Below are 27,352 nucleotides of genomic sequence, written 5' to 3'. Positions count from 1 at the left end.
TGCCTCAAACGGGCGTCACAGTTCTGCGGGGGTGTAAACAGTTTGTTAAGGACAAAGAAAAATAGGGAAATAAGGGGTAAGCGATTTGTGTAAGAAAAAAAAAACAAAACACAAAAACAAAAAGCAAGAAAGTGTTCTGTTTTAAAGGCTTCCGAGAGCAGCAGGTATACAGTACTACAAAGTTCCTGAGCCCTCAGTAAGCATTAAGAATCCTATGAATACAAACTACTGCTCTGCTTCAACATCCAAAGCCCTTTACTTTCTAGAGCAAAGGATTCTCCTTCGTTTGTACCACTTTTGATGTTTGATTTGCTTTCGGTGTCTTGGTTAACTTACTTCAGAATGCAAGTTGTTGCTGTGGTTGTAGTCTTTCACATACTGAGAGGAATAAAAGGAAGTAACAAGAGATTGCTCATGTTTTCCTTTGACCTACCCCATTGGGTTTGTTTGGCTTTCTGGTTTGTTTATTTGTGCAGAACTTTAGGAAAGGGCTCAGTGCGTATGCTGTACTGACTTGGCTTGGCAGCATGTTTGCTGCTGGGCAGATTCAAATCCAGTTCAACCGCTTTAGCCTCGAAGGGCTCTCTCTTATGACTTTTGATACCTTGTTGAACTTCAGACCTCACTCTCCACGCTGGAGAAATGGGCAGAGCCCCTTCGGGAGCAAAGGCTCTTGGTTTTGAGGGGTAAATGAGGGGACTGAGGAAATCTCTGGGGCTGGGGTACAGAGCGCAATCTCTGGTACTGCAGTTTGGCACTTGCCGAAGCCATGGACGAGGCTTGGGGTGCCCCTGGTGTTGATGAGACCACAGAAGGAGAAGATACAGAAGAGGAAGGAGTAGGTGGAGGAACATGTATAGAATGAGATGAGGAGGGTGGAGCTGGAAGGGCAGGGAGTGTAGTTGGCAAGTTAGGGATAAGTGTTGGAGGAGGGGAAGCCTGTCTTCCTCGATCTCGATCCCTATCTGTTCTCTGTGTGCGCTGCTGGATACTGAGGTTTGACTGGCTGCCAGATTTTGATGGATTCTGTGACCGATCGGGTTTGGACGAAGATGAAGAGTCATGTTTCGGCTTCATGGGGCCACTAAAGCTCTGGCAGTGGTGGTAAAGCTCTTCCTGGCTTCGTGAAGTTACGCGAGCCCATTTGGAGGAATGGGAGTGTGGGTGGTGTCTCGGGGAGTGACAGGAGGAACAAGCAGCGTGCCCTCTCCCCTTATCCTTTGATTTGCGCTTACTCCTCTTCTCATCCTGTATGTGGAGCTTGTCCACTGACCAGTATCGTCGAGGAGGAGGTGGCGTGAGAGGAGGTGGGGGCCAGTGAGAACCTGATCCCCACCCTCGCTCTGCTCGCTCTCCTCCTCCACCTCCACCTCCCCCTGATCCCCAGCCACTCTCCGCTGTTCCCCACCTCTCTCCTCGCTCCAGGAACAAGTCATCTCTGCTGTTGATGCTGCCAGCTTTTTCCCGGGAAGGATAGGTACTGAAAAACCAACCTCCCCCTCCAATCCCTCCCACTGCTCTACCTTCGTGATCTTCCCAGTACCTCTCAAATTTCCCAAACTCCCCTGAAGAACCGTCATCATCAGAATATATCCCGACTACCTTATCACGTTCACGCTCATCATCAGACATTGTCCTTCCTCCTCCACGCCTCTTCACATGCTCTGTTTTCCTCCTGTCACGCTCCGAATCTTCTTCTTCATCATCCACTTCAGATTCCCACTCATGGAAGGACAGCCCCTCCTTGGAGTGCACCTCCGCTCTTTCATTCCGTCCCAACAATGGCCTCCTCTCTCCTTCTACTCCTAGAGCATCCCTGTCTGAACTTTTACTCTTCCTCCTTTTAGAAGAGACAGGCAACAAGGGCAGGAAGGCAGATGGAATGGCATCAGAAGATGGGTTGCCCCCTCCCCAGAACTTGACTGATGTAGAAGGCTTGCTGCTCGAGCTGTGATAGTGCTTGCTGTTTCTTCGCCGGTGGTGTCTTTCCTTTCCTCTGCTGTCTTCCCCATCATCCCTGGTTTTCTCTTCTCTTTCTTTTCGCTCATCTTCACCTGGGATGTTCCATCCGTAACTTCTCACTGAGCTCTCACTTTTTTTCCGAAAGGACTCTCGCCTCAGTGCCGGGTAAGATGTGAAGTCTGGTGTTCCTGATTTGAGTTCCTCTCTTTTTTCAGGATCCCCTCCTTCCTGCTCTGACCTTTTCCGGTCTCTCTTCCTCATCTTATCATCTTTCTTCCTCTTTTTCTTTGCTTTGCGCCGCTTTCGCTCCCTTTCTCTCTCTCTCTCCTCCCTCTTCTTCTTCTTTCGACCTTTCTTCCTTCTCTTTTTTTCACGCTCCCTCTCTTTGTGGTGTCTCTTCTCCTCTCTACCCACTCCTCCTTCTCCTCGGCTTGTTGCTCCACTTCTCCCTCGGTCTCTGTCACCCCATGATGCCCACCACTCCTGTAACTGGGCCAGTTGGCTGCCAGTCCTCTCTCTGCCATAATCTCTTTGGGGCCGTGGTTTGCGTGGTGGTACTGGTGGAGGTGGCGGGCTGCACGGCAGTGAGCGCGATGACATTCGGCGTGATCGAATTTTCCTCCTCCCAAGAAGGAGGCTGGACTCCTCTGTAAGGAGATCTGAGTCATATTCGTCATCTACGATAAAATCCCGATCACCTGCTCGATACCGAAAACTAAGCGAGGAGTTGTAGGAGCTGTCACTTGAGCAAGAAGAAGGTGAGTTTGAACGAGAAAGTGACACTGAGGATGAAGAAGAGGATGAGGATGATGTGGAAGAAGAGGAAGAAGACGAGGCACTGGAACAAGACGAGTAGAAACGGCATGGGGACGAGGGAGTGGTAGGGGTGTGTGTTGGTGAAGAAAGAGGGGCAGGAAGAGGTGGAGGTGGAGGGGGACGACGTCCTCTTCTTCCACCTCCATCACTTGCTCCATATCGCCCACCTCCTCGCCTCCCCAGAGGGAGGATGTTCTCATACAGGGGACCTCCTGAGCCTTTTCTCCTTGTCTGAGCTAAGCTGCCTCGTCGCCAGAAGGGAGGCCTTCGTGGAGAAGATGGGATTGGTGGAGGAGGCTTGGAGATTAGGTGCCCTGGGCCTTGTTGGGAGCCTTTAGGAGGTAGCCTTGGCATACCTGAGGCCTTAGGGCCTCGAGAATTGGCTTTGGGAGTCTGCTGGGGGCCCCCTGCCTGTTGGTCCGAGTTAGATCCTAGCCCCTCTGGATCAATAGGACCATAGTAGCGCTTATATTCATCTAGCCCTGTGTCACCTACTCCCACTGCTCCACCTGCAACTCCTCCTTGCAGGCTCCAGTGCTGCCCAAGGTTCTGTTGATACTGCTGCTGGGCCTGTAGTTCAGTGATCCCACCAGCTATCCCTCCAACACCAACGCCTCCAGAACTGCCTGCGCTCACAACCTTTTCTGGCTTTGGCCTGTTCCAGCGATCAACCACAGCCAGTCTGCGGTCATGTCGAGGCAAGAAAGTGGAGCAAGGCATGGGGCCCTCTAGTAAGGGACTAGTTGAGGGACCAAGAGCCATTGCTGAGTGTCCAGCAGTTGGCGGAGACCCAGGTAACATAGTGGTATAGGTCTGCCCCGGTTGCTGTTGGTGGTGCTTCTGCGGTTGTTGCTGCTGCACCATGGCAATGGCAGTTGTGTTGTTTACTGTGGCTGTAACAAGGTGTTGTTGGGGTGCACTAGGCATGTTGGTCACGGTGTGGTACTGGGGCAAAGAGCTTTTGCTCCCTCCCGGTGTTGTCTCATCCTCAAACTGGCAGCAACTGTACATCCCCTGGGTGGAGAGATAACAGAGAGATTGTAATTAGACCAGCAGGCTGTCAAGTATGATAAGAAAGAACTGTGTGTCTATGTGTCAGAGACAGAGAGACACAGAGAGCCTGACATCCCCAATTTTGAAAAGGAAACCCACAGAGCAGCTTTGATCTGATATCTTTACAAACCATATGAAAGCTATCCACAGAAGACTGTGTATGGATGAAATACAGTACAGCAGGACCATCAGTTCAACCTTTACTAGCATTCGAAAAATCAAGATCCATTCTTCAACCCATTTTCAACTGACACTAAACAATGTGTTTTTGTACATTCGACAAGTGTGAGAGACGCGTTTTTATAAACACACTTCTGTTGATGGTAAATGTATCGTTACAGACCATACAAATAGAATAAAAGTGTTAATGAGATACTGCATGGTGTTATAAAGAAAGTCTCTTTCAGGCAGCTGCTACAGATACCTCACAGAGCATGAGTAAAAATTGCGTGCATTGTAACTTTTTACCAGAATATTATTCAGACTGAGAACACAGACTCCGTAGCTTAGCAGGTTCAAAATAAATGGATTCTATTCTGTAAATAACAAATTTTCCTTTCTCTCAGAATGGTGGGAACATGCTGTAGGTGGTTTCCAACTACCTATTGTTTTCTGCACAGTCATATCTCATCTGAAGGGAGTAGTCAAAGAGTACTGCCCATTAAATATTAATGAGTTTTGGGGAAAAAAAAACAAACACAACTTTGGACTGAGTTTACCAGGCTTCTGGGATTGTCAATTTTCCCACTATGAAACCAAACAAAGCTTTCAGCAAACAAAGTGTCACTCAGTTGGAACAGGACTATGTTTTCTCCAAAAGCACTGTGAAAATCAATTGAAGAGAGCGCTATGTGCAAGTAGTATCCAGCTTCTGGAGAGGAGTCAAAACAAAGGGGAGAGCAGAAGCAACAAAAACTATTTTGTCACTGAGCAATGAAACAAATGGTGACTGAAGCTTCATTTAACCGGACTGAACTGCTCTTCTTTCCAGCTGCCAGTTTGGTTACTTAACTGAAACTAAACACAAGCTTCGTGTGTCCACACTGCTTATTTTCCCAATGCACAAATTAAGATTAAAATATTTTCTTTGATCTTAACTAGAGGAGATTTCAGTGGCAACAAAAAAACAATTCTGCTTCTAAAACTTTGTGTAGATTTCACTTTTCTGCCATGTTATTGTAAAAAAAACTGTCCAGAAAACAAGAAAGAAAGAAAGATTTTTTTTGTACTTAGAAAACATGGATATAAAATTAAATCTTGATATTTTTTTCTTATATTAAATATTTTGGACGACTTTCCATTCTGGCTAGAAAATATCAGGACAGAAAGGCTCACTTTCAAATGTACTGCTGTTGTTATTTTCTGTCATTTGAGCAGAAAAAAATTAATAAAGATTGTTCTTACTTGGTTTCAATGAACTACTCCAAACTGGAGAGAGCACTTTAAAATCACCAGTCAAGTATTTTGCATCTCTTCAGTAACCTTTCAGCAAAACTTATGAATAACACATGACATGAGTGAGTCAGACTGATGGGTAAATTATTGGCGCATCATGACATTTTTAAACATTTTAAAACTTTTGCAATTCTAAATCCCAAACAGGAGTAATCAGTTCTAACTTTGTCTTAGGTGAGCAACTCCATCTCTGCTGTGTCTGGGTGCTCTTTGTCTCCTGCCTTTGTGTTGTTCCAGCTTACTGTAGACAGATGGTAATCCATTAGCACTACTAAATAGCTATGTAAATCAAAGAAAGAAAGGAAAAAAAAAACAACTCCATTATTCCTCACATGTGAAAATGATTTATATGATCTACCAATATCTGCCAGATCTCAATGATAAAATGTGACGAACTTCCTGTGAATCTCCGCTCCTCACCCGAACCCAGATCTGATGGAGGGACTGTAATAATGGCCCTTCTGGACCCATGAATCAGCAATCCTAGTGTCAGAAGTGCTATCACAGTCCCCAGAGCATGGGGCGCAGTACACTGTGAAATTGAAACTTGGGAGTCTCTGACTGGGTTAAAGCAGGCCAGCTGCAAAGACTTTGCAGCAAGCATTGGATATAGCACGGGAGATAGAAGCTAACTGGGCCTTCTACATCTAAGTGATATTTTTATTCTTAAGGTCTAGAGATCTAGAGACTAGAGATTTCTCAGGTAAGAAAAAATCCTGAAACCTTCTGAATGTATGAATGAAGGTTAACGTGCACTCCAAAGGATCCGACAGCAAGTCCAACAGGGAATACGTGCATGGATATCAAAGATTGCAAAGAACACAATAGATTTTTACTAAGATGGTAAAAACAAATATAAGTGCATACAGAAAATGACACTTGGTTCTTGTATCATTGCACACAGAACCAACAGATGCACTTGTACACACATATTACCTGACAGAGCTAACAGAGTAACAGAGAGAATAAAAATGTCAGGAATCACTTAAAACAGATACTGAAGCATCTTTACCCTTCCATATCCCCAGTACAAATTCCATGTAATATATGACTGTGTCTATGTGAGACAATTGTCTGCTGAATTCTCAGCAAGCAGTAGGATCATTATGTGTCATGCCTCCTAAATGATCACTCCAGGCAGTACACTTAACCACAGTTAATATGTGTGTGTGTGGTACGTGCACATTAAAGGAACAGTCTTTTCCCTCTAGTTTATAGAAACATTTAATCTAAAGTATTTCTTTCTGCCAGATTATACTCCTTTATTACTGAGATCCCCTTAAGCTTAGCTCAACTGCTAGCTACCTGCACACTTCCTTTGGCTGGTGGATGGAGACGAAGAAGAAAGAAAATAGTTATTACAAAATCTGCAACAACAAGATTTGTGGGTGTTTTTGTGTCTGAGTCATGACTTCTGGAAGGAAACAGTGCTGCTGATTTTTTCCTTTCATAATTTTTTTTTCTGGTACCACAAGGCCGGGGCTTTTTAGTTCCACTATACTAAACACAAAGGAGACATCTCGCATCAGCAGATCTCACCAAAATCAGGCAAATCACTAAAACAGTCCACATGGATAAATTTCACTATATCTAAGTGTAAAAAAAATAAACATTGAATTTACTTAGGTTAAATTCCTTAAAGTCAGGTGTGCATAATCAGTGCAATGCATGACTGCAATGATCAAATCTCGACCTTTCTTTTATGACAAATAAGTTCTATTCTTTTGTATCACAGACCTACAAATCTACATTTGCGTCACTAAATCTATTATAGAAGAATGTGTACTATACAGTGGAAAAGCAATACTTTTTGTCAACAGAAAGTAGAGTCAGACTGTAGTGGCACTTGAGTAGTCTACTCATACATTTGGATCCCAAATGTCAGAAATAAACACCCTAATGTTCCCATCTGTGTAAATTAGCCATTTCTGCTGCATTGTCTCACAGGAGGAGGTAATAAATCAATCTTTTGTTTTCCTTCCAACATGGTGGTATTACAGTTACAGCCACAGGTACACATCAGGCATCACAGCATCTTCTGACAAATAAAAATATCTCTGCAGTGCTCGATGAAGCCTGCTTCGCACTTCAACAGTCTCACCCTCCCCTCCACCTCACCTCTGTCATTCCTCCTCCTATCTGTCCCTGTGTTTTCTTTTCCTCCTCCACCTCCTTCCGGCATCCCCGTCCAACTCCTGTTATGCTCCACTACCTCCACCATCCAAACCTCCAGCTGTCTCCTCAGCCAACTCTTTTCTTATCTCAAAGTTCCCCTCCCTTACCTTTCCACTTCTCCTCACTTCCTCCCTCCCACTACACCATCCATCCCCTTTTCATCCCTTTTGATACCTCCTGTTTTCTCCCAGTTCTCATCTTTCTAGTCATTTCTTCTCTCATCACTTTCTTCTTGCATCTGTTTTTCACTGCAACATATGCACTAAATAGTTCCATGACCCCAAGCTGAACTTGCAAAAACTGTACTGGCAGTAAAAGAAAATAGATGTGCAACAGCTAAGTGATCACTCTGCCCTGGAACTTTGGGTTAACCCTGGAACAATGCCAAGGATAAAGATTGCTGATGTTCCTGTTTTTGGCTGTCTGCTCTTGTCCCCGCTGAGTGCAAGAAAAAAAGTCCTGATATTGGTATCCAATTCTGCACAGTCCACATCTCGATTGTGTCTGAAAACAGTCTATTAACCTTCTATCTCTTTTGAGTGAACCTCAAGGCTGTAATCACTGATGGATATTCATTTTGTTGTTTGTGCCAAAAAAAAAAAAAAAAAGGAACAGTAGATTAGCAAATATTTCTTCACCTTTCAGTCTGTCACAACATAAGGCCTGCAGAAATCATTTACCAGTTCTCCTTGAGCACACTTTTGTGAATTTTTAACAAATTGCACTGATTAGTTCTCCCTTCTCGTGTGAGAGTGCACAAATTAGTGAGATCAGCTGCTTTACTGTGGCTCAAAATGAATGAAAACATTCATGTTTTTATTTCTCACTTCTTACTGGTACTTTTGAGCATTTTCTTTACATCTGGTAGGGTTAAACTATAGTTATCCAAACCATCGTTAGGCATCTTTGGTTTTAAACTCATGCATATTATTTCAAAGTAGCAAAAGAGTGAGCAAGTCCCTCACTGAAATCATTTCATCTGGGATGACTCCAAAGCAAAAATCTGTCTGAGCATATGAAAAACACATGGTTTACCACAATATATTCTGGTACATCCTGTACTGCAGTGTGGAACATTTTTATCAGTCTCCTAAAAAGTCTCCTAAAAGTTAAGCTGAATCCAGGCAATTACAGATGAAAAAACACTACTGACAGCACAAGGGGGGGCGGGTCCTCAAAAAACTATTCTTAACTCTGAGATGAGTGAGAGTGACCAATTAGGAAAAGTTCAACAGTGAATAACTATCAGTGCAACAAGCAAATCGTTCCCCGAGTGAAGAAAGATTTAATCCTGCTGTGTGAAAGTCTTGAGCCAACCCTTAGTATGCTAGACTTTCAATATTGGCTGCCTTTTCACTCATTTTCAGTCCAGTCCTTGTATCTGGCCATTTTAAGGGTTTTTTTCTTCTTCTTTTTTTGTTTTATTCACTTAACACTAAACCATTCAAACAAAAAAGCACATCATTCAAACATGAGCCAGTGTTATGTCTAGCATAAAATAGTGGCAAGCATAAAATAGTATTGTTGTACCAAGAAGTTGATTCGCAAAGAACTATCAGCTGAAACTTGGCATATCATGACACGTTGTGCTGTATGTTCTTTGAAACTGTTGATCTAGACAAATAGAAGACAAAAGAAGCAACAGGCCTAAACTGAATCTGTTATTTTCTCAAGAAATAATCCAGCTAAGACTGACACGGGACCTAAGGATGTATAACAGTGAGTGTCTACAGGCATCTGTAAAACACAGTGACTGGCTCTGTCATGGTTTGGGGCTTCATTTCAGTCAGTGGTTTTGGATCTCGTCAATGAATCCAAAAAGGTACCATTAGATATTGATCCACCATGCAACAGTATCTGGAAACCCTCAGATTGACAACAGCTTCATTTCACAGCATGACAATGATCCCAAACACACTTCCAATGATTCAAACTTGGATAAAAAACACACACAATGGAACACCATCAGTCACAGTTTGGTCTCTCCAGAACTTAGACCTCAAAATTAACATTAAAACAGTGTGGGATCATCTTAACAGAGAAAGGGAGAAAAGACTTTGAAAGTCCTTCAAGAAGCCTGGAGAAAAAGCTTGCCTAAGGGTTCAGGCTGTGTTGAAAAATGAGGGTAATCATAAATACTGATTTTCAGTGGTTAGGCTCCAAAAACTGTTTTTGACTTGTATACTACATTATCAGTTATGTTTGCATAAATTGCTGCACTTATTTCCAATAAGGGGTGACTCAAGACTTCTGCACAGTACTGTGTTATTTTGCATAGTCTATCAATCAAACTTTACTTAATGCTCTGTATTGGGCATGTAAGGTACACATCTCTCAATTAATGATAAGTATTCATTGAAATTACACAATAACTAGTATGTTTAGAGAAAATATCCTTGTTCTATTACTTCTACATAATTTCTATGCTTTTACATTTAAATATCCAAGAGTTTTTATGTGCCTGATAGCAGTAGTTTGATTACTATTGCTTGTTGAATGAGTCTTCCCTCTTACCCTGCTGAGAGCCAGGAGAAAGTCCATCCCGCCTGATCGCTTAACACAGTGCCGTAGTTTCCAATACACCAGATGCTCCCAGGCAAACACCAAGAGGCTGAGGCCCATTGCCACCAGCAGCATATAAAAGACCCCCGCCATGTTGTCAATGTCCAGTTTACTGCTCATCACCTGACAGACAAGGAGAGAAAGGGGAAAGGTTATGGGAGGACAGGAAAGTGTATTTATTACCAACAAGAACCAAAAATACTGACAACAGCCAGTGCTACCCCTCAGTCTCCTGGTAGACTCGCCTATAGTTTTGGTTTCAAAATCCTACAGTACGTCAACTTGTTTTCAAGTTATTCACAAAATCTTTAAAAAACCTTGATCTCTGATCTTGACCTTGAAGTTGAAGTCACTGAGATTCAAACTCACCAGAGATTTTTAGAGATTATATGCTATCAATTGGAAAATCCCTAAATGCAGCATTCTTGAGTTATTGCATTTATACGATTTTTTTGAAAACTGGACCTCTGATCTTTGGGTTTAGGTCACTGAGATTCGAACTTGTTCGAGCTTTTTAGCAGATACACCTATGCTATCAATTTGACACTCCTGCGTTGCCTCATTCCCGAACGTTCATGCTGTCCGCCCGGTAGGGTGACAACAATATCTCATCAGGCTTTTAAGGCTGAGGGGTAAAAAGTTCTACAAATCTGCCCATCAAAAGATAAACACAACATGGTTTTATTCTTAATTTCTTAGGGTCAAACTTCCCACACTGAGTTCTGCTTTCTCATTATGAGGCATGAAAGAAAGCCATGCAGACCCTGTACCACCTGGAGGAAATACGAGTGATGGGCTATATCTAAGGGCAGGCTCAGCATGTGGCAAGGAATAGGGGTAAACTGAGGGAACGTAATGTGGTCTTACTACCACACACTGATTGGGATAAGAATAGGAACATTTTGGGGCATGTTAGGGAAAAAATCCCATGTAAATGATCTCAACCCTTGTAAAGCCAAGAAGAGCAGTGGAGACATTTTTTCTTTCCACATCAACACAATGTTCGCTCACTAACTGAACCACTTTCCTGTCCTGTTTCCCCAAATTAAATTCAAGTTGAAGCCATTTTGACAGTGCACATTTATGTGCATGTGAACATAATCAGAACAGAAGAAAACTAAAGATTACAGAAACACTGAAAGCAGAGAATGGCGACAATACTGAAATGACTATTTTTGAATAAGGTAAGGTTCCTGCTTTTTTAGGAGGTCACATCTAGTAAGTATGAGAGATTGAGTTAGTCCTGTGATTTTAGCCATTTTTGTCATACATACTTTTCTGCCAAGAGGAATAAATAAACAACAATAAATAAATAAACACCAATGATTCCCTGGTTTGGTGTTTGGTGAAAAGGACTGACGCAAAGCTCATTTTGAAATAGCTGAAGAGGATATATATTCATCAGGTTAATGGAGAAAAGTTGTAAAACATCATACCTCAATCTTATCATTGTGGCAGATGCCCGACAACCAGAGACGCTCCAACATATCAATCTCATCTGGAAGAGAAAGGGTAAGGGGAGAAAAAGAAGATTAAAATGAAGGGAATGTGGGGAAAAGACAAGAAAAATAAGAGGTTTAAGGTTCTGTTAAGAGTGCCATACAGCAGGGAGGAAAACGGGGAAAGGGAAAATAAAGTAGGAAGTGAGGAAGATGGTAGAAAGGAGAAGAATCATGAGAGAAGGAAAAAGACAATTAGGAAGAGGGATTTAAAAAGAAGAGTGTAAAATGGAAAGTAAGAGAAAAAATATATAGAGAGGATTACCACCCCTTTGTTATGAGAGCAAGGTGTTTGATTCCCCAAGGGAAGAAAGAGGCAAGAGAAGGAGAGCTGAAGAGGCGAAGAGACAGGAGATGAGAGGAATGGAGGAGTGTATTGTTACAACTAAAATATAGAGTAAGGAGATGATGAAATATAGCGTGGAAGAGAGAAATGAGAGGAGCAAGCGAAGCTTTGTTTGTGTATTGTTAAAATAGGAATGACAGATGAGACTGATTGGAGTTAGCAAACCAAAGAAATAAATATACAGCTGTGGTCAGATGTTTACATAGACACCATGGACATGGATGCCATGGTAATTTAGGACTTTTTGGAATACAGCATATAACTTTTAGCACTTTAGAAAACAACGATTGGTTACAAAGTTTGAATTTATTTAGGATTTTCTCTAATCCACACAGGTGTAAAAGTATACATATTGTTTCAGATATATACATACACCCCACTTGATTTGGTTAAATGTATTTGGTAGCCATCTACAATCTTGTGGCATAATTCCGACTATTTGAGCACACTTCTTGGCAGAATTGATAGAGTTGATTCAAACTGATTCGTTTCGTAGCATGTACTTTACCCAACTTCAAAGCTTAGTCCTATAGGGTTGAGATTAGGTTTTGGTTAGCCCATTTTACCCGTTCCAAAACCAGTGTAGATGTGTGTTTGGGATCACTGTCTTCCTAGAACACTCAGCTCTGTCCAAGTCTAGTCTAGCTGTTGATTTAAACTTAAAGCATGCAGAGGTAGTCCTATTTCATCATTATTCCATTCTCTTTGTGGAGCCACTGATATCAAAACAGCCCCAGATAATGATGCTACCACCTCCATGCTTGACAGCTGGTACTGTCATGAATCGCTGTATGGCAGGCAGGAGATTGGACCCAAAATGCAGGACTCACAACACACGGGAATAACCTCAAAATGCCGCTTTTATTTGCTGACTCAAGGAAATGATACAAAACTAAACTAGGCTGGGAAAATAAAAATTAAACGTCACTGAGAGGCACACAAGGGAACACACAGCATGAGGGAGGACACGACAGAGGACTCAGGGAGACGCTGACCTAAATGCACAGAGGGATAACAAGGAAGTGAAAACACACGAGGAACACAGCTGACACGAATAACCATAATGAGACAGGGGAGGCTGGACTGAACAGAATGAACATGCAAACGCGGGACCTTCACAATAAAACAGGAATCATGATGTGGGAGTGGAGGAGAGGCAGACGAGGGAGCGAGGGAACACGAGGGAGAGCACAGACATGATGCGCTGGGGAAGGATGGAAAACATGACAGAATAAAACACGAAGGGAAACACAGGACAAGAACTCACACCCCAATATAAACACAGGCACATAGGGAGACACAGAGGGCAGAGACACACGGGGGAATCCAATAAACTAAACTGAACAACCTGGGAACCATAAAATAAATAATGAACTAACAAAATACAACAACACAAGAAGACTAAGAATGCTGGGTAGAATGACCCAGGACCATGACAGGTACAGTGTTCAAACATACCTCTTGCTTTAAGGACAAAGCTCAATCTTGGTCTTGTCTGACTTGGACTTGGACTCCCAACTTAAAAGAGATGTACATGTACATATTTGACCCTGTGTTTATAATGTTGGATTAGAGAAAATCCACACCCATGATGAGTGCAAGTAAACTTTGGAGCACATCTGTATATTTATGTAATGCAGGATAGAAGGGATTTTAATCACCATAATGTAAATTTGGCATGCTATAGAACATCTTACAAACAGCTAGTCAACAAACCCGTATACTTAAGTTGTCCTACAGTTGTTATAATACGCAAGCACATGAATGCAAAATATGCACGAACACTAAGAACAGGCTCAGAAAATAGGGAAAGGGAGCAAGAGAAAGATTTAAAGGATTTAGGGAAAGATTTGCAGCAAAAGTTATGAGATCGAAAAGGGAAATTGGGAATTAGAGACAGTGACTGCAAGAGACAGGAGCCCTTTGAAGCGGGCTGTGAAATGGCCTGGTGTCTACACCGAGGGCAGAGCGATGCGACAGCACATGGGAGATGAAAGGGGGAAATGCACACAAACATTACTCTTCCTACTCAAACTATCAAAAACGTACACACTCATGTGATACACACTTTGAGCTCCAGTGTAATGGGACTCTCAGTGCTAGCTATTAATGCATTAATCAAAAAGAAGGAGGCAGCAGGGAAGAATCATGCTTTTCCCTCCCATGCACACACACTCATGCAGACAGATGTGCGTGACCAGGGTGCAGAGGTCTTTTAAATCTAGCACACACACACACTGTTTTGAAAATACACTCAGAATGTGGAGGTTCCAATTCCCAATCCTCACTGTTACAATATTAATCGACCTGTGGGTTAATTAACCTTGTCTGAAAACCTTTCCATAAAGCCCTGCCACATGGATTAGTCTCCGCCGTGTTGACTAAAACATCAAATCTGGAAAAAAAAAAAAATCTGGGTCCAGCGTGAAGGATCGTGTGCCACGTTTCACTTCCCCAACAGTCATGGAGGAATTCAAATGTTCTCTGACAGCTGAATTAAACTGAGCTCAACTCGATTGACCCTTCTTCCTCTCACCCCACTTCCTGCGCAGATCCTCACAATAAAGGCTAATACGCATGTTCATTCTGCGTATGGCTCGCTCCCATAATCTAATTTATCAAGTTTCAATGAATGTTCAGTTGATTTCTCTCCCTCTGCCCGGCTCTCTGCCTCTCCCTTTATCTCCCTGTAAATACGTTAATCATGGCAGTCAGCGCTGCATAAAGCTGCTCTTTGGGAGAAATCTTCCCTACAAAGAGCTGACAGACAGGCAGAATTTCCTCCTTTACCTGCGCTGAGGAGGAAAATGCCACGGAGTGAAGATGGAGAATCGTCTCAACAAATGAAAGGCGCAGGCGTGCAAACCAAGACAGACCATAAAATAGAATCTGTGTTTCATTCTGCTGATTTTTGGCAGTTTTGTTGTGATTTGGGAACAATTCAATTTATGCTATTCCTTAATATTCTAACCTGTGCCTCTATAACATCAATGGCTTTATGTTGGTGTGCAGTGACGAATTAAGCTCCTTTATTCTTTAATCCTCTCAGGGGCATAATAAATATCCCCTTTATCCAATCTGTGCAGAAATAGCATTAAGAAAATTGTATTATGACCTGGGGCAGTTTTATACTTCACCGACAATGTCTTCTAAAGCAGTCAAATATATAAAACTGTGTATATGAGTTTGTGTGTGCATAAAAACTATAAATAGCATAACTATGGACACACTCTATAACGTTTAGTTGGCTCTTAAACACACCTAAGCACAGAGGTGACAAACGAGAAGCACAAATATAAGTTTTGATCATTTCTTTATAAGCCACTGAAGAAATGCTTCCCTTTCTTCATGATCTTAGGCCAGGAAAACTATATCGGTTTGGCTTTCAGTTTCTTTAGACTTCTTTTTCCAAATCAATGCTAATGCTGTCATTGTGTAATAACAATAATTTGCTAACCTTTTCAAGAAAAAGTGTAAAGTTTCATTCAAAATCCCCAAAACTGGGGAGTAGCACCCTGACTGACCAGGTCATCAGCAAAAATGGAGATCATGGCGTCCAGAAATTCTTCACAAAAAGAGCTTTAATCACCAACATGGGATCATTTCCCTTATACAATACTGATTCAAAGCCATTTTTCCAAGACAGATTTGGGCATACTGGAAATTATTAAAAGAGGAAGTCAAGTTTTTTTTTTTTTGGTTTTTTTTAATAAGTCTGCTTGATCGTATAATTCATTTGGCCTGGTCTCTTCAATTTTGGATCACATTTAATGTCATATGTGTAATATTTGGATTGGATTAAGTTTTATTTGTAACACTCTGGACAGCAGCAATATTTAGCATATAAATAACCGAAAGAGAACTCTGCTGGGGAAAAAGCAAATCATTTGAAGTTACTGTAACTGCTTCGTGTGAGTGACAGAAGTAAATTGTATGAGATACAGTTCCTCCATCACAGAAAGAAATTGCTTTGTTCAGACATCAGCCAAAATGTAAAAGTACAAATAAGAACTGGGACATGGAGAGGCAAAGGCTGTTTTTTTGGGCGAGAGTGATGGGAATCGGGTGGAGGAGGTCGTCAAGTCTAATTGATCTCTTAGACCGATCCTTTTTCCCCCTAAAGGTACTTCTGCAAGACACTTGGTGTAATAACAGCTAAGTGTACATATTTTGTCCAGCAGTCAGATAAACATGACTTTTATAGATATCAAATTTACTTGGAAAGCTGTGAGAGGACTGAATTTTGATTGCAAAAATAATTATAGCTGAGTATTTTATAATAGAAGGAAGATCATACTAATCAGCAGTACGGCTCAGACTTTCTTCATGTATACATGAAAGTGTACACTGGAAAAAGCAGCGTCAAATGTCTTTGCTGGGTTTAAGATGGTAAAATTCTATATAGATAAAAACTCATTGTTTCAGGGATTATGATTCGTTTTCTGCCATTTTTAGTGCTTTGTTCATTAATTCATTTATGTTTAAATGCTGATCACAAATAATCTGCAGATTTGGTTCGGCTGTGCAAAGTAAACAAAAGATTATAAACAAAATTGCAGGTTCAGAGAAAAATCTGTGGCTCTGTTCTGAATCTATAAAATGAAAATCAACATCTGGGTCTCTGAAGACTCAAAGCCATTTATACAACAACAAAAAAAAGAACATCAAGAAAAAATGAAATCAATTTCCCCAGGGTGAGCTGTGTTGCTCTAGTTTGTTCCACCCTTAGTGCCAAAAGCTGTTCATATTCACATCCTGTTATCATTCTTTTGTGTGCGAGGTGTTCTTATTGGCTTTGCTCAGTCAGCATGAATCACTGTGAGTGACACAAAGGGGAAGTGGAATGGAGGCAAACCTTGGATGCATGCTACTGTGGTGTTTGAGCTCAGGTGCAACATCAGCATTTCTAACAGTGCACATTCCTGGATCTCTGTCCTTTTCGGCATCGCTTTGAAGAAAGTTTATTTCTTGGAAACACAGTGGAGCCACGTGGGACCTGACACACAGATGCCTCATCTTCAAACAGTTTTCTTTATCAAAAGTATTGCTGTGCATCTGCTGTCCTTTGAATTTTCCTCTTTATACTTTAGCAAATGAGGGTCAGCAGCGCGACAAAATCAGAGTTCAACAGGTGGTAGCTGGTATAGCAGATGGTAGCTAAAAGAAGACACGATTCTTTATCAGGAAATAGATAAATGATTGAAATGAGAAAGGTTAGTTCAAGAATGTTTACAAGACTTGTAGGGAAATTGCCCGTGTTCCCACAAAGAAGATTGATGAGGGAACTGATCAATCAGTATTTCAGAGCTGCAACAAGGGTCTAAGGCTAAGAGGCTAAGGCTAAGACTTCCTGTTCTGTGTGCAGTTGTTATTTAGAAATGCACAAAAATATTTTAAAAAGGTGTTAAATAACAAAATTATTTAGATTTTGTTGAGATTTTAGCTTACCTGCATGTAACCAAATCCTGATCAAATGTGACTTCTCAATGCTACATTGGTACTAAATGGAAACTAAAACGCCTTTAGAAGCTGGAAACAAACAACAAAAGTAGAAGAAACTTGAACTTTTTAATAATATGTTAAAAAGTTTAAGGACCCAGCATTTAAAAATAATTTCTTCTATTTTTTCTACATCGACAGCTTTGCAGTCGTGGTTGTCATCCAACCAAACAGCTAGACATCTCATTTTAAGGACAAACTCACACATCTCTGTTTGAACGTTTTGTATCACATGCCATCAGCCTCCAGTGTTCTCTTCCCCTGGGAGCTGCTGTCACCGCTGCCACTGAGGCATTTTCCACCTGCCTCTCGCTCTCTCTAATTGCGAAGAGGCTAAATTGCTCCCCAGAGTAGGCAATTTGGTGACTGACCAGTCATGTGCTAAGAAAGGAAACGACAGCACTCTAACAAAGAGATGCATTACTAGGAAACATTATAGGACTCTTAAAGGGCCACGCTGCTTGTGCAGTGCATAATGAATTCATGTCATGTCTTTGGGGTTGGTTATGAAACTGCTGTAGCTCGGTGTTGAGATTTTAAAGAGGGCAATTATCATAATTAGCCAAATATGTGAAATGCAGTTTCAGCAGGTCCTCTAGTGCTGTTCACACAATTATTGTTTTTTAATCAAATTGGGATTATTACACAGAACGTGGACGTTATTCACAGCCCAGGATAAATAACATCATTACTCTTTCCTATTTATACAGGTGTGCTTTTCAGATTTTTATCCACTTCTTCTACTATCTCTTATCTGTTCAGATCAGGAGGAACCAACTTTACCTAAAGGCTGATGCATTTTAATGATATCTGCTCAATTTGGCTTTTCTAGCTTTTCACTATAAAACGCTATAGGAACCAATCATATGTCAGCTTTGCAGATGCCAGAATTTAAATGCCACTGTAAGTTATTTATCAACATAAATAAGACTTATAAGCCATGTAATCAGATATTTGTATATAAATATATCAAATATTTTTGGTATGAGAAAGGACAGCCAGTAAGAATGTGTGTGGCGTTGGTTTTTAAAGGATAGTTTTATTTTATTTTATTTTATGTCTTTTGTTGTCAGATATATGTGTGCAAATCGTCTTTGTGACTTTTCCAACGTTCCTGTTTGTCAGTGGCTTTTATATTGGCATTGTCACATGGTTTAATTAATATACTGACATTTACTGGATAACATTAAGCAATTTTTAGTTACATCATAACACTGCATAGATCCAGGCAGGATCTGACAATGTTTAAGAGCTAATTTCCATCCAGCTTCATCCACCAGGCTGTCAGGATCTTCCTGCTGTGTCCCTCTCAACTCTCATACACACAGACTCCAGACCTGCATTCAGCCCTTCTCTCTGTGGTCTACTCTAAACAATGTTTTTTTGCATTATTATTTATAATTTTCTATGAACCAGCAGAATTGTATGTTCCTTAAAAATCCCTTACAACATCTGTTTTTCTTCGGTATTTCAAATTAAGACTTGTAAAATTTTAAATGCATAACTGAATTCCTTCGTGCATTGAACAGGAAGTCTTTGGCCCAGCTGACAACAGCCTACAGGTTCTATAAAGTATATTAAACTATGTTTTGAAACATAGTCTACAAATATCTAACACCAGAATTCATCTGAATGAATGTTGTAGTCCTTGTAGTTCATTGGGTACAAATTCATCCCTGATATTCTTTTTTCTCATAGTTCAAATGCAGTTTTAATACATTTTTATCCAGAATCAGTTTTGACACATAAAGGAAAAATAACAGAACATTTCATTTGGTTAGAAATAGGCACAGCAGAAACTTGACAAATGCTTTCATAAAAACGACCTCTGCTGCCAGAAATTATCAGAAAAGACCAAAGCTGGGTATCTAGTTATTTAGTACGTGTTTCTTATTTTGTCACACTTGGAAAGTTTGAAAGTTCAAATGTGACTGCAACAGACTGGTGACCTGTCCAGGCTCTTCCTCACCGTACCTCCTGTCCTCTGACAAGACAGCAAGCCGCTGAAATAGACTCCTGCCTCCCTGAACCCTGCACTTGGATAAGTGGAAGATGGGTGGGTGTTCAAATACAGCTGGAAATGTACATTTATCTCATGTTTTCCTTTGGCTGTAATCCACAAAATTCTATGAAGCTTCTCTTGTTTTCAGTGGCATCATGTTGAATTGGTGCCACAGATCATGTTCACTTGTCTGCAGGATTTGCTGTAACTTTATTGGAGACTATTTAAAACAAACAACCCAGAGGTTCAAGTATCCAGTATTTCAGCTGCATGCTAAGAGACCAGGACTGAAACAATGAGAAACAGGCTGGTTAACATTACCACTGTTTAAATGTACTCTGTAGTACCAATGAGCGCTTTGAGCTCCTTCACGGCTCCTCAGATCTGTGTTTTTTTAAAACCTCCTTTGTCTCCTGTTTCTTTCTGTGCTGAACAGATCCACTCATCAATCTTCTTTGGACGCTTTGCCATTACTGAGCTACTAATGACAAATATGTAAATAAAAATGTGATTAACACATAAATAGCCAGAGTTCTTGGTCATGATCACCAAATGTGATATAGTCATAGCAGCATGAACAAAGGCTGAGAAGAGCTGGGTTTAAATCCTGTTTCTGTGATCTTTTTACATCATCATGAGCAACACAATCAAAAACTGAAGTCTTGAAATTCAACAGAGACCTAAGAAAATGCAAAGAGGCTGAAATTACTATCAGACTATAAGTCAGAGGATGGGAACAAAAACATCAGGCAAAAATGTGTATGCAACAAACCAAACAATAACTTTGAGGGTAAAATATTTAGAGGAGTGAAGTCTGTTGGAAGTCTGCTGTGCAGTATGTGTATTTGTGTATAATCAGGTCAGACAGAGAATATGGGAAGTGTTACTGAGTGTATGAACCAGAAAAAGAGAAACGGTGTGTGTGCAAGTGTGTGTACGTGTTATCTGACAGCTTTAGCAAAGATCACACGGCCCTCCCTCTTCCTCTCTGCTCCTCCTCCCCCTGACCTTCTCTATTGATCTTCCTCTCTCTCACAACCACCACCTCTTTAATTTCTCTACTGACCCTCACCTATCACACCCTTCTCCATCCACATCCCTCTTGCCTTTTCTCTCTTCTCTCTTCCTCACCCCCAGCTTTAAACTTCATCCTCCTATAACACTCAACCATCACCATAAAACCTGTGTAAACTTTTTGATCATTATTCATTTGCAGTGGAATTAAAGAACTAGAAACCTTAAAAAATAACTAAATAAATAAATAAAACCTTTTTCTCCAGTACAAGCTCTTCCTGAACATCATGACCCAGCCATTTTAAAAATGTATAAAACCTGGATAATCTTCATAAAGAGGACTCCTGGACAACCTGCTGTTACGATAAAAATGTAAGTTTTAGCTGCATTTTCACCAAAAGTGTTGCCACCTTCCCAATCGACCCATGTCAGTGAGGTTGAACAGCATATTTAGATTCTGCAAGGTTTTTGATTTTGTTTACAGAGGCGCATAACTTGGTGACCTTGGGTGCTAACTCCATATTTTGGGGTCTAATGAGCAGATTCCTTAGTAATTCTCAATCAAAGGTTTTGACATGTCTTGGTTTGTGGAGCGGTTATGGCGTAAGAGGGACAAACGGCATAAGTAGCGTATCAGAGTTACCTTTTACTTCTGTAGTAATTAGCACAGTAATTAGGACGCATTAATGAAAGGATCATTTAAAAAGGAAAATTAATATAGTCCTCAGTACTGCAGTCATGAATACAGACATGAATGTAATAAATGTTTTTGACATATGACTACTCTTCCTTTGAATGTGCTGTTTGCTGGTGGGCAGTAAGGAGATTACATGAAATGCGGTGGGAGTGCAAAGAAAATGGCGACCAACAATGGCGATCGAAATCAAGTAACTTATTAAGCTAACTGAGCTGTAACAGAGTAACTTTGCATGACATGTAGCTCAGCATAATCCTTATTTCTCTTAGGTATACATATATAATATCCACTGACTGAAATTCACTCTTTAGCTTTGAGGAGACTGTATGTTTAATCCAGTTGTCTGATGAGCTCTGCTCAACAGAAGATTTCAACAGCAGATGACTGGGACCTCCATGCTCTTAGCAAGAACTAACATCATACAGAGCCAGGAGTAGAACAAAAACTGGCTAAAACACAGAGTTTAGAGTAGATTTTGATTCACTGCCATTTCAGCTACTTATACCATATAGATACACTGACCTCATTATTTAAAAGTTTGGCCCTGTTTAGCATGAGAATCCAGGGAAGGTGTGATCGGTCTCCTTTAACCATCATCCGGGGTCTGTGCAGACCTCTCAAAGATCTCACAGAACTTTTTTTACATTTCAATATTTTATGACTTTGTCACGTTGTTCCTAATGATTTGACATTACTATTTTCAGTTTATACTTTGATTTGTGCTTTTTTTTTTAGGACCAATGGTTTGGGGTCTCAGGGGATCCCGGTCTGAAGGATCCACTTCTCCCTACACAGTTTTAAACTATCTGTTCAATTAATATATTCTATGAGTCTAAAATACAACATAACATGACAATAATAAAACTCTGTCAATCATTTAAAAAAATTATTACCTTCATCATATACATGAGGAATTTCCCAGATTGGAAGTAATCCAAATGTTGGGAATGTGGCTGGATTAAATGCACCTGAGAGAGCTGGGGCATGTGATGCTCATGCTGTATATAAAAAAAGAGCTGATACTACATTGCGAGCCCCAATCTGAGCAGCAATGACTCTCCTAGGAGACAGGAAAACTCTACCTCCTGATGTGACTGTCTAATGCTCAGCTGGAAGACCTACTTGACAAAAGTATTACCTTTGCTCCTGAAATATAGACAGCAAGGTAGTAACTGTTCCTCCTCCTGTTACAGGCCAGCATGCCCTGAGCAAAGCATGAGGCAAATTGGGTGTTATCAGTGCCTGTAGTGTCTGACTAGCTTCAGTTGCCTTTAGCTGTTTCTGAAACAACCCTAGTGAGAGCTTGGTTCGTATCAGCAGACATCAGTCAGACTGGGCAGACAGGCCGTCCCTTTGTCATCAATTCTGTTTAAAATATTTATGGACAGAATGTCCAGGCACACCCAGTGGGTGGGGGTATCAGTTCAATGGTCTCAGATTTCAGGTTCTGTTCTGGAGATCATGACTTCATTGAGTTATTTCTTCCAGCTTGCACTGGGAGCCAATTAGCTCCTCCAAGTCTGAGGCCATGGTTCCCAGCTGGAAACGGGTGGAGGAGTTTAAGTTTGTTCATGAGTGAGAGGGAGAGATTGACAAACATACTGAAGTGGCATCTGCAGTAATGTGGACTCTTTACCGGTCTGTTGTGGTCAAGAAATAGATGACTCTGTTTATAGGTTGATCTACTTTCCTACCTTTATTTGTGGTAAAGGTATCGTGGATACAGGCAGAAATGGGCTTCCTCTGAAGCGTGTCTGGACTCTCCTTTAGCGATACGTGATGAGATGGTGATTTGGAATGGACTCAGAATGGAGCCGCTATGCCTCCACACTGAAAGGAGCCACTGGAGGTGGTACGGGCATCTGACTAGGATGCTTCCTGGGCAACTTCTAGGTGAGGTGTTTTGGGCTCCTCCTGCCAAGAGGAGGCCCCGGAGCAGGCGAAGGACACAACCAGGTTGTGATTGGCTTTATGCAATTTTTTTCTTTTTAGATGACATTAATTACTTAATTAACTTTTATTATTACTTATTGGGGTTTTCAAGTTGGTAAGATGAGCGTTAACTATATGCTTCTTGCTCTCTCCTTCGTCCTTCCTGCTAGCGTGTCTTACGTGTTGCTTTCTGGTCCCTTTTTAACTTACCATCTCCAACTAACTGCAGCAGAGCCAGGTCCAGTGGGCGTTTCCAGCGGGAATTCTTGTGCAGTGCAATACCGTAACCCGTAGTGGCAAACACCTTACCAGAGCCGATGGTCATAACCTTTTTGAATTAAACACATAAAGGTCCATAAATCCACGTATACACACAAACACATTAATTCACAGAGAGCCAGATATGAAGACGCAGATGGCAATGAGCAAAAGATAAATTAGTTTCATTTTAACTGTAATTTCTTTGTGTACTGTCACGGTCATATAAATTCAGTTGGCTGAGCTCTAATATCGACATCCCAGAGTGTGGGATATTGTTTCAGTGGAGGAATTAATATAGATCCACATCAGTTGTAATAATTACTGCAGCAGTGGCTGTTGCATGAGGCTGCTGGGAGCTCAGGCCTCCCACAGACCGTATTATAAATGATCACCAGGAAGGATTTTCATTCTTGCTGTGGGAGCCGTATCAAATACAAACTTATAAATAAATCAACACCAGTGCCAACCAGAAATGACAATATTAACCAGCTACAGGCCGCAAGGGGAAAATATAAATGCATTGGGTGTGTTTGATTTATTTAATGCAGATGTACATCTTGTACAAGTGCTCATTTAGCATGCTTGTTGTGTTGTTGGTTTTTTTGTTTTTTTGCACACGGTAATAGGACAAAGAAACTTGAGCAATGGTTGCCCATATGCACGAAAGTGTCACTGTGCAGAGGTGTGAAATCACTGTGCACAGATGCATTTCCTACCTTGCAGCCCTCGTCCTTCCTGGCCATGTAGTTCAACACTGCAGCATCATAAATGAAGGCATCTAGTTTTCTGCAGGGGAGAAATGAAGGAAGAAAATTACAACAAAGCAATGGAAATCACTGACCTGGATCTAAATGACAAAAGCAACTAGAGAACAAAATGACAAGATATGATGGACAAACCAGCAGTGAGACAATGTCTCTACAAAGACATCAGCAAACAGAGGGCTCTTTCACCAACTTTCAACAATCACACAGTGAAACATTCATAAATAGAGGAAGAGATGAGAATTCTCCTCCTACAATAGCTTGAATAGAGCATAATTGAATGCAGCGACAGGGGAGGGGGTAATTTAAGCAAAGGATGTGAAATTCACTTTTGCTCAGAAGGAAAAATTCAAAGAGTTATTGTAATTTCTGACTGTAGCTACTCACAAAAAATGCAGTTTTTTTTTTTACATAAATGTTCAGGAAGTTTACAAAAGTCTTGTTTCTTTCAAAGTCACTACATGACTGGGTAAGGCTTAGTATATTCAACAACAATCAATCTAACTGAAAAAGAAATAAACCATAAATCACTGTGAATGAAATATTTAAAGCTAACTAGGAAATTCATCTAACGGCAGATCAGTCTGTAAATGTGTTATGTAAAGGCTGTTATCAAAGCTTTTGGACTGCATTAGTCATACCCACCTGTTTCAAATCTTATCAGCCCATCGAATGCCCATTATATGTTGTTATCAGTCCCTAGCAGCACCTCTTAGTGGTGGTAATTTCACCCTGCTGAACAGGAGCAACCCGAAGTGTGTTTCTAGGTTAAAACAGCAGTAAAAGCATCTTTTGGACGTTTCCTTTGTTACGTTGGAAGGTCTTTGATTTCTTTTTAAGCTCAAAAGTAGTAGTTGGTAATGTTCAGAAGAAGATAATGGTTTAAAATAAAGTTGTTATTTTTTTTGTCGTCCCCCCCCCACTTACATTTATTACAATGAATAACATGAATAACAGCCTACTGCGTCTGGTAGAAGGTAGAGGAAGGTGTTTCATTAGTGATATGTCTGAAAAATGATCTGTTATCACACATATTGAATCAAACCAGCTTTAATTCATTTTCTACAGTAGTGATGTTGTAGCTGCCTTGGATAATGTGGTTTAAATCTGAATCATGTTGCAGATATAAGGAGTTTTCTGTGATGCAGTTGCATTTATATGCATTTTTTTCTTTGCAACATTATCCAGCTGTACATATCTTAGGAATTAGAAACTGACCAAGTGCCATTCTCAAAACTGCAACTTCCAGGGTTTCCTAAATTCACACACTACATCATATGGTGCGATAATTACACAGCCTGTGGTTTCACTCTTTGGGAAAATGAGGAAATTCTCAGTTATAATAATCTAAAATATTGAGACTAGCATTAGTTCAGGCAAGACAAGAACTGAAGCTCAGACTGTAATCCTCACAGACCGGCTGATAACAGCTAGCCTCCCTGTGGTTGCTGCACATCTGAAATCCAGCTCCGTCCTAGCTTCTTCTTTTAATGCCACATCTCATTTAATCACAGTTATATCACTTCTCACTGATGCCAGATTGTTTCTGCATGCTGCTCTCTTACCTCAGGCTTTCTATCTGTGCACATGCAAGGGCAGAGACATACCACCAAATATAAATTACTGCAGGAAGAATCTTCTCTAATGATCCAGTAGTAACAGTAATAATTAAAAAGAAAAAAAATCTCAGGATTAAAGTATAGGGAAAAAATGAATCATTTGAAATCTGCTACTGGAGTGGAAGCACTGCAAAATGGGTATACATCAAAAGTGAATTACAACAGTTCATCATCAAGTAATGGATTAAATGTAACAGCTCAGCTCACACTGATGATGTACATCTGAGAAGCGAATGATAGATTTGTCACTACACCTGCTCTTCTACTTCACATTCATTTATATTCACACTCAGGGAGCTGCACAGATCCACGAAATTCTTACTGAGGGGAAAGCGCTCAGTTGAAGGGTGGAAGATTTTTTTTTAAAAAGGTGATGAAGAGGGTACACAAAGCAGGAGGGGAAGAGGTGGCTGACAGCAAAAGGAGAGAAAAGGGAAGTTCAGATATTATTATTGGGTGGCAAAGGAAGCGCACAGGAGTTGATGAACTGGGAGCAAGGAGTTAATGAGAGAGGGAGGAATAGACCAGTCAAAGGACAGAAAAAAATCATCATGGGAAGAAAAGGAAAGCACAGGAGGAGAAAAGATGAGATGGAGAGGCGGTGCTCAGTGCCATGGCAGGCAAATCAAACAGAAATCTTCATATCACTTTGCCTCGACGGATATTTCCTTTGTATATAATGTCAGGATGAGAGGGAAGGATAAGGAAGAGGGAGATAAACAGTGTGTAATGAAAGAGACGACGGACAGACTGATTGAAGTGAGATAGAGAGAGAGGTGGAAAATTAATGTAAGAGGGGCGAGAAGGACAAGTGAGTATGATAAAAAGGAATGCATCGTTGTGTTTTAATAACACGCTACGTCAAATCTACTAAAGACTGCGCCCGCTGCTTGCTGGCTTGTGTGTGTGTGCTTGCTTGTCCCATTAAACATTTGAACCCTAATCTGCATCACTCCCCCCTTTCCCCTCTACCTCGTCCGCTTCCACATCAAACGCAATGAGCGAGTGTATATTTTATGGAAAGTGCTTTGTGTACTTTGTAGTCCCACAGGCGTATAATAACCCCCCCCCTTGTTGAAGACAAGAGGCGCCCGAGTGTCAGCCAGTGCTGAGATGGCGCAATTTTCCCACCGCACTGCGGTTGCTGCTAGCATGTATTATTTAAAAGTTTCCAGCCCTCCACACCTCTTCTCCAACTGCATTTAGTAGCCATGATCCTGATGGGTCTGCACAGGTTACAACAGTTTGCTGTGGCTCCTGAGGCAAGGCAGATCAATGCGCTAACAGGTTGAGTCAGGCAAAAAGGGCTCCTGTAATTGAACCGAGCGTGGACGACAACACCGCCTCAAGTTAAAAATAAAAGATATATAAAAACCAGGGGAGATGGCACGGTATCTGTTTAAAGTAAGTGCTGTTGTCAAAAATGTGCAGCTTTAACTTGAATCTGGGTGCTGTTTTAAAGAGTGGATGACAGCAGAAGTATATTTGTAGAAATGAGATGTCTAGTGCAGGCAGAGTGTGGTTGCGTTCGGTCGTAACAATATCTGACATTTTTTACCTCATGCTCTTCCAAGTCCCGATCTACCGTTTTCCAATATTGTTCTGTTCGTATCTAACCGAACATGTAGGCTTTAATTTCTTCTATTTCACATGACAAATCCACACTCAATCCACACTCCAAGTGGCTGCTAATAGT

The 27,352-nt window shown here is 41.0% G+C and overlaps 1 protein-coding gene across 1 annotated transcript in view; it reads right to left on the bottom strand.

The window, feature by feature from the left end:
- Positions 1-615: 615 nt before the first annotated feature.
- grin2da (glutamate receptor, ionotropic, N-methyl D-aspartate 2D, a) overlaps positions 616-27,352 on the bottom strand; it is a 145,276-nt gene continuing 118,539 nt past the window's right edge. Inside the window, exons 14-18 of the mRNA XM_063465664.1 lie at positions 23,990-24,059; positions 23,223-23,340; positions 11,460-11,521; positions 9,976-10,146; positions 616-3,792 (exon numbers count right to left, since the gene is read on the bottom strand). Of these exons, the coding sequence (XP_063321734.1) occupies positions 616-3,792; positions 9,976-10,146; positions 11,460-11,521; positions 23,223-23,340; positions 23,990-24,059 (3,598 nt within the window). The remainder of the gene's footprint in view (positions 3,793-9,975; positions 10,147-11,459; positions 11,522-23,222; positions 23,341-23,989; positions 24,060-27,352) is intronic.

Source organism: Pelmatolapia mariae, linkage group LG22 (genome assembly GCF_036321145.2).
Source record: "Pelmatolapia mariae isolate MD_Pm_ZW linkage group LG22, Pm_UMD_F_2, whole genome shotgun sequence".
NCBI lineage: Eukaryota > Metazoa > Chordata > Actinopteri > Cichliformes > Cichlidae > Pelmatolapia > Pelmatolapia mariae.
The sequence above is the reverse complement of the archived record's forward strand: the minus strand, read 5'-3'. Positions and strand labels throughout refer to the sequence as shown.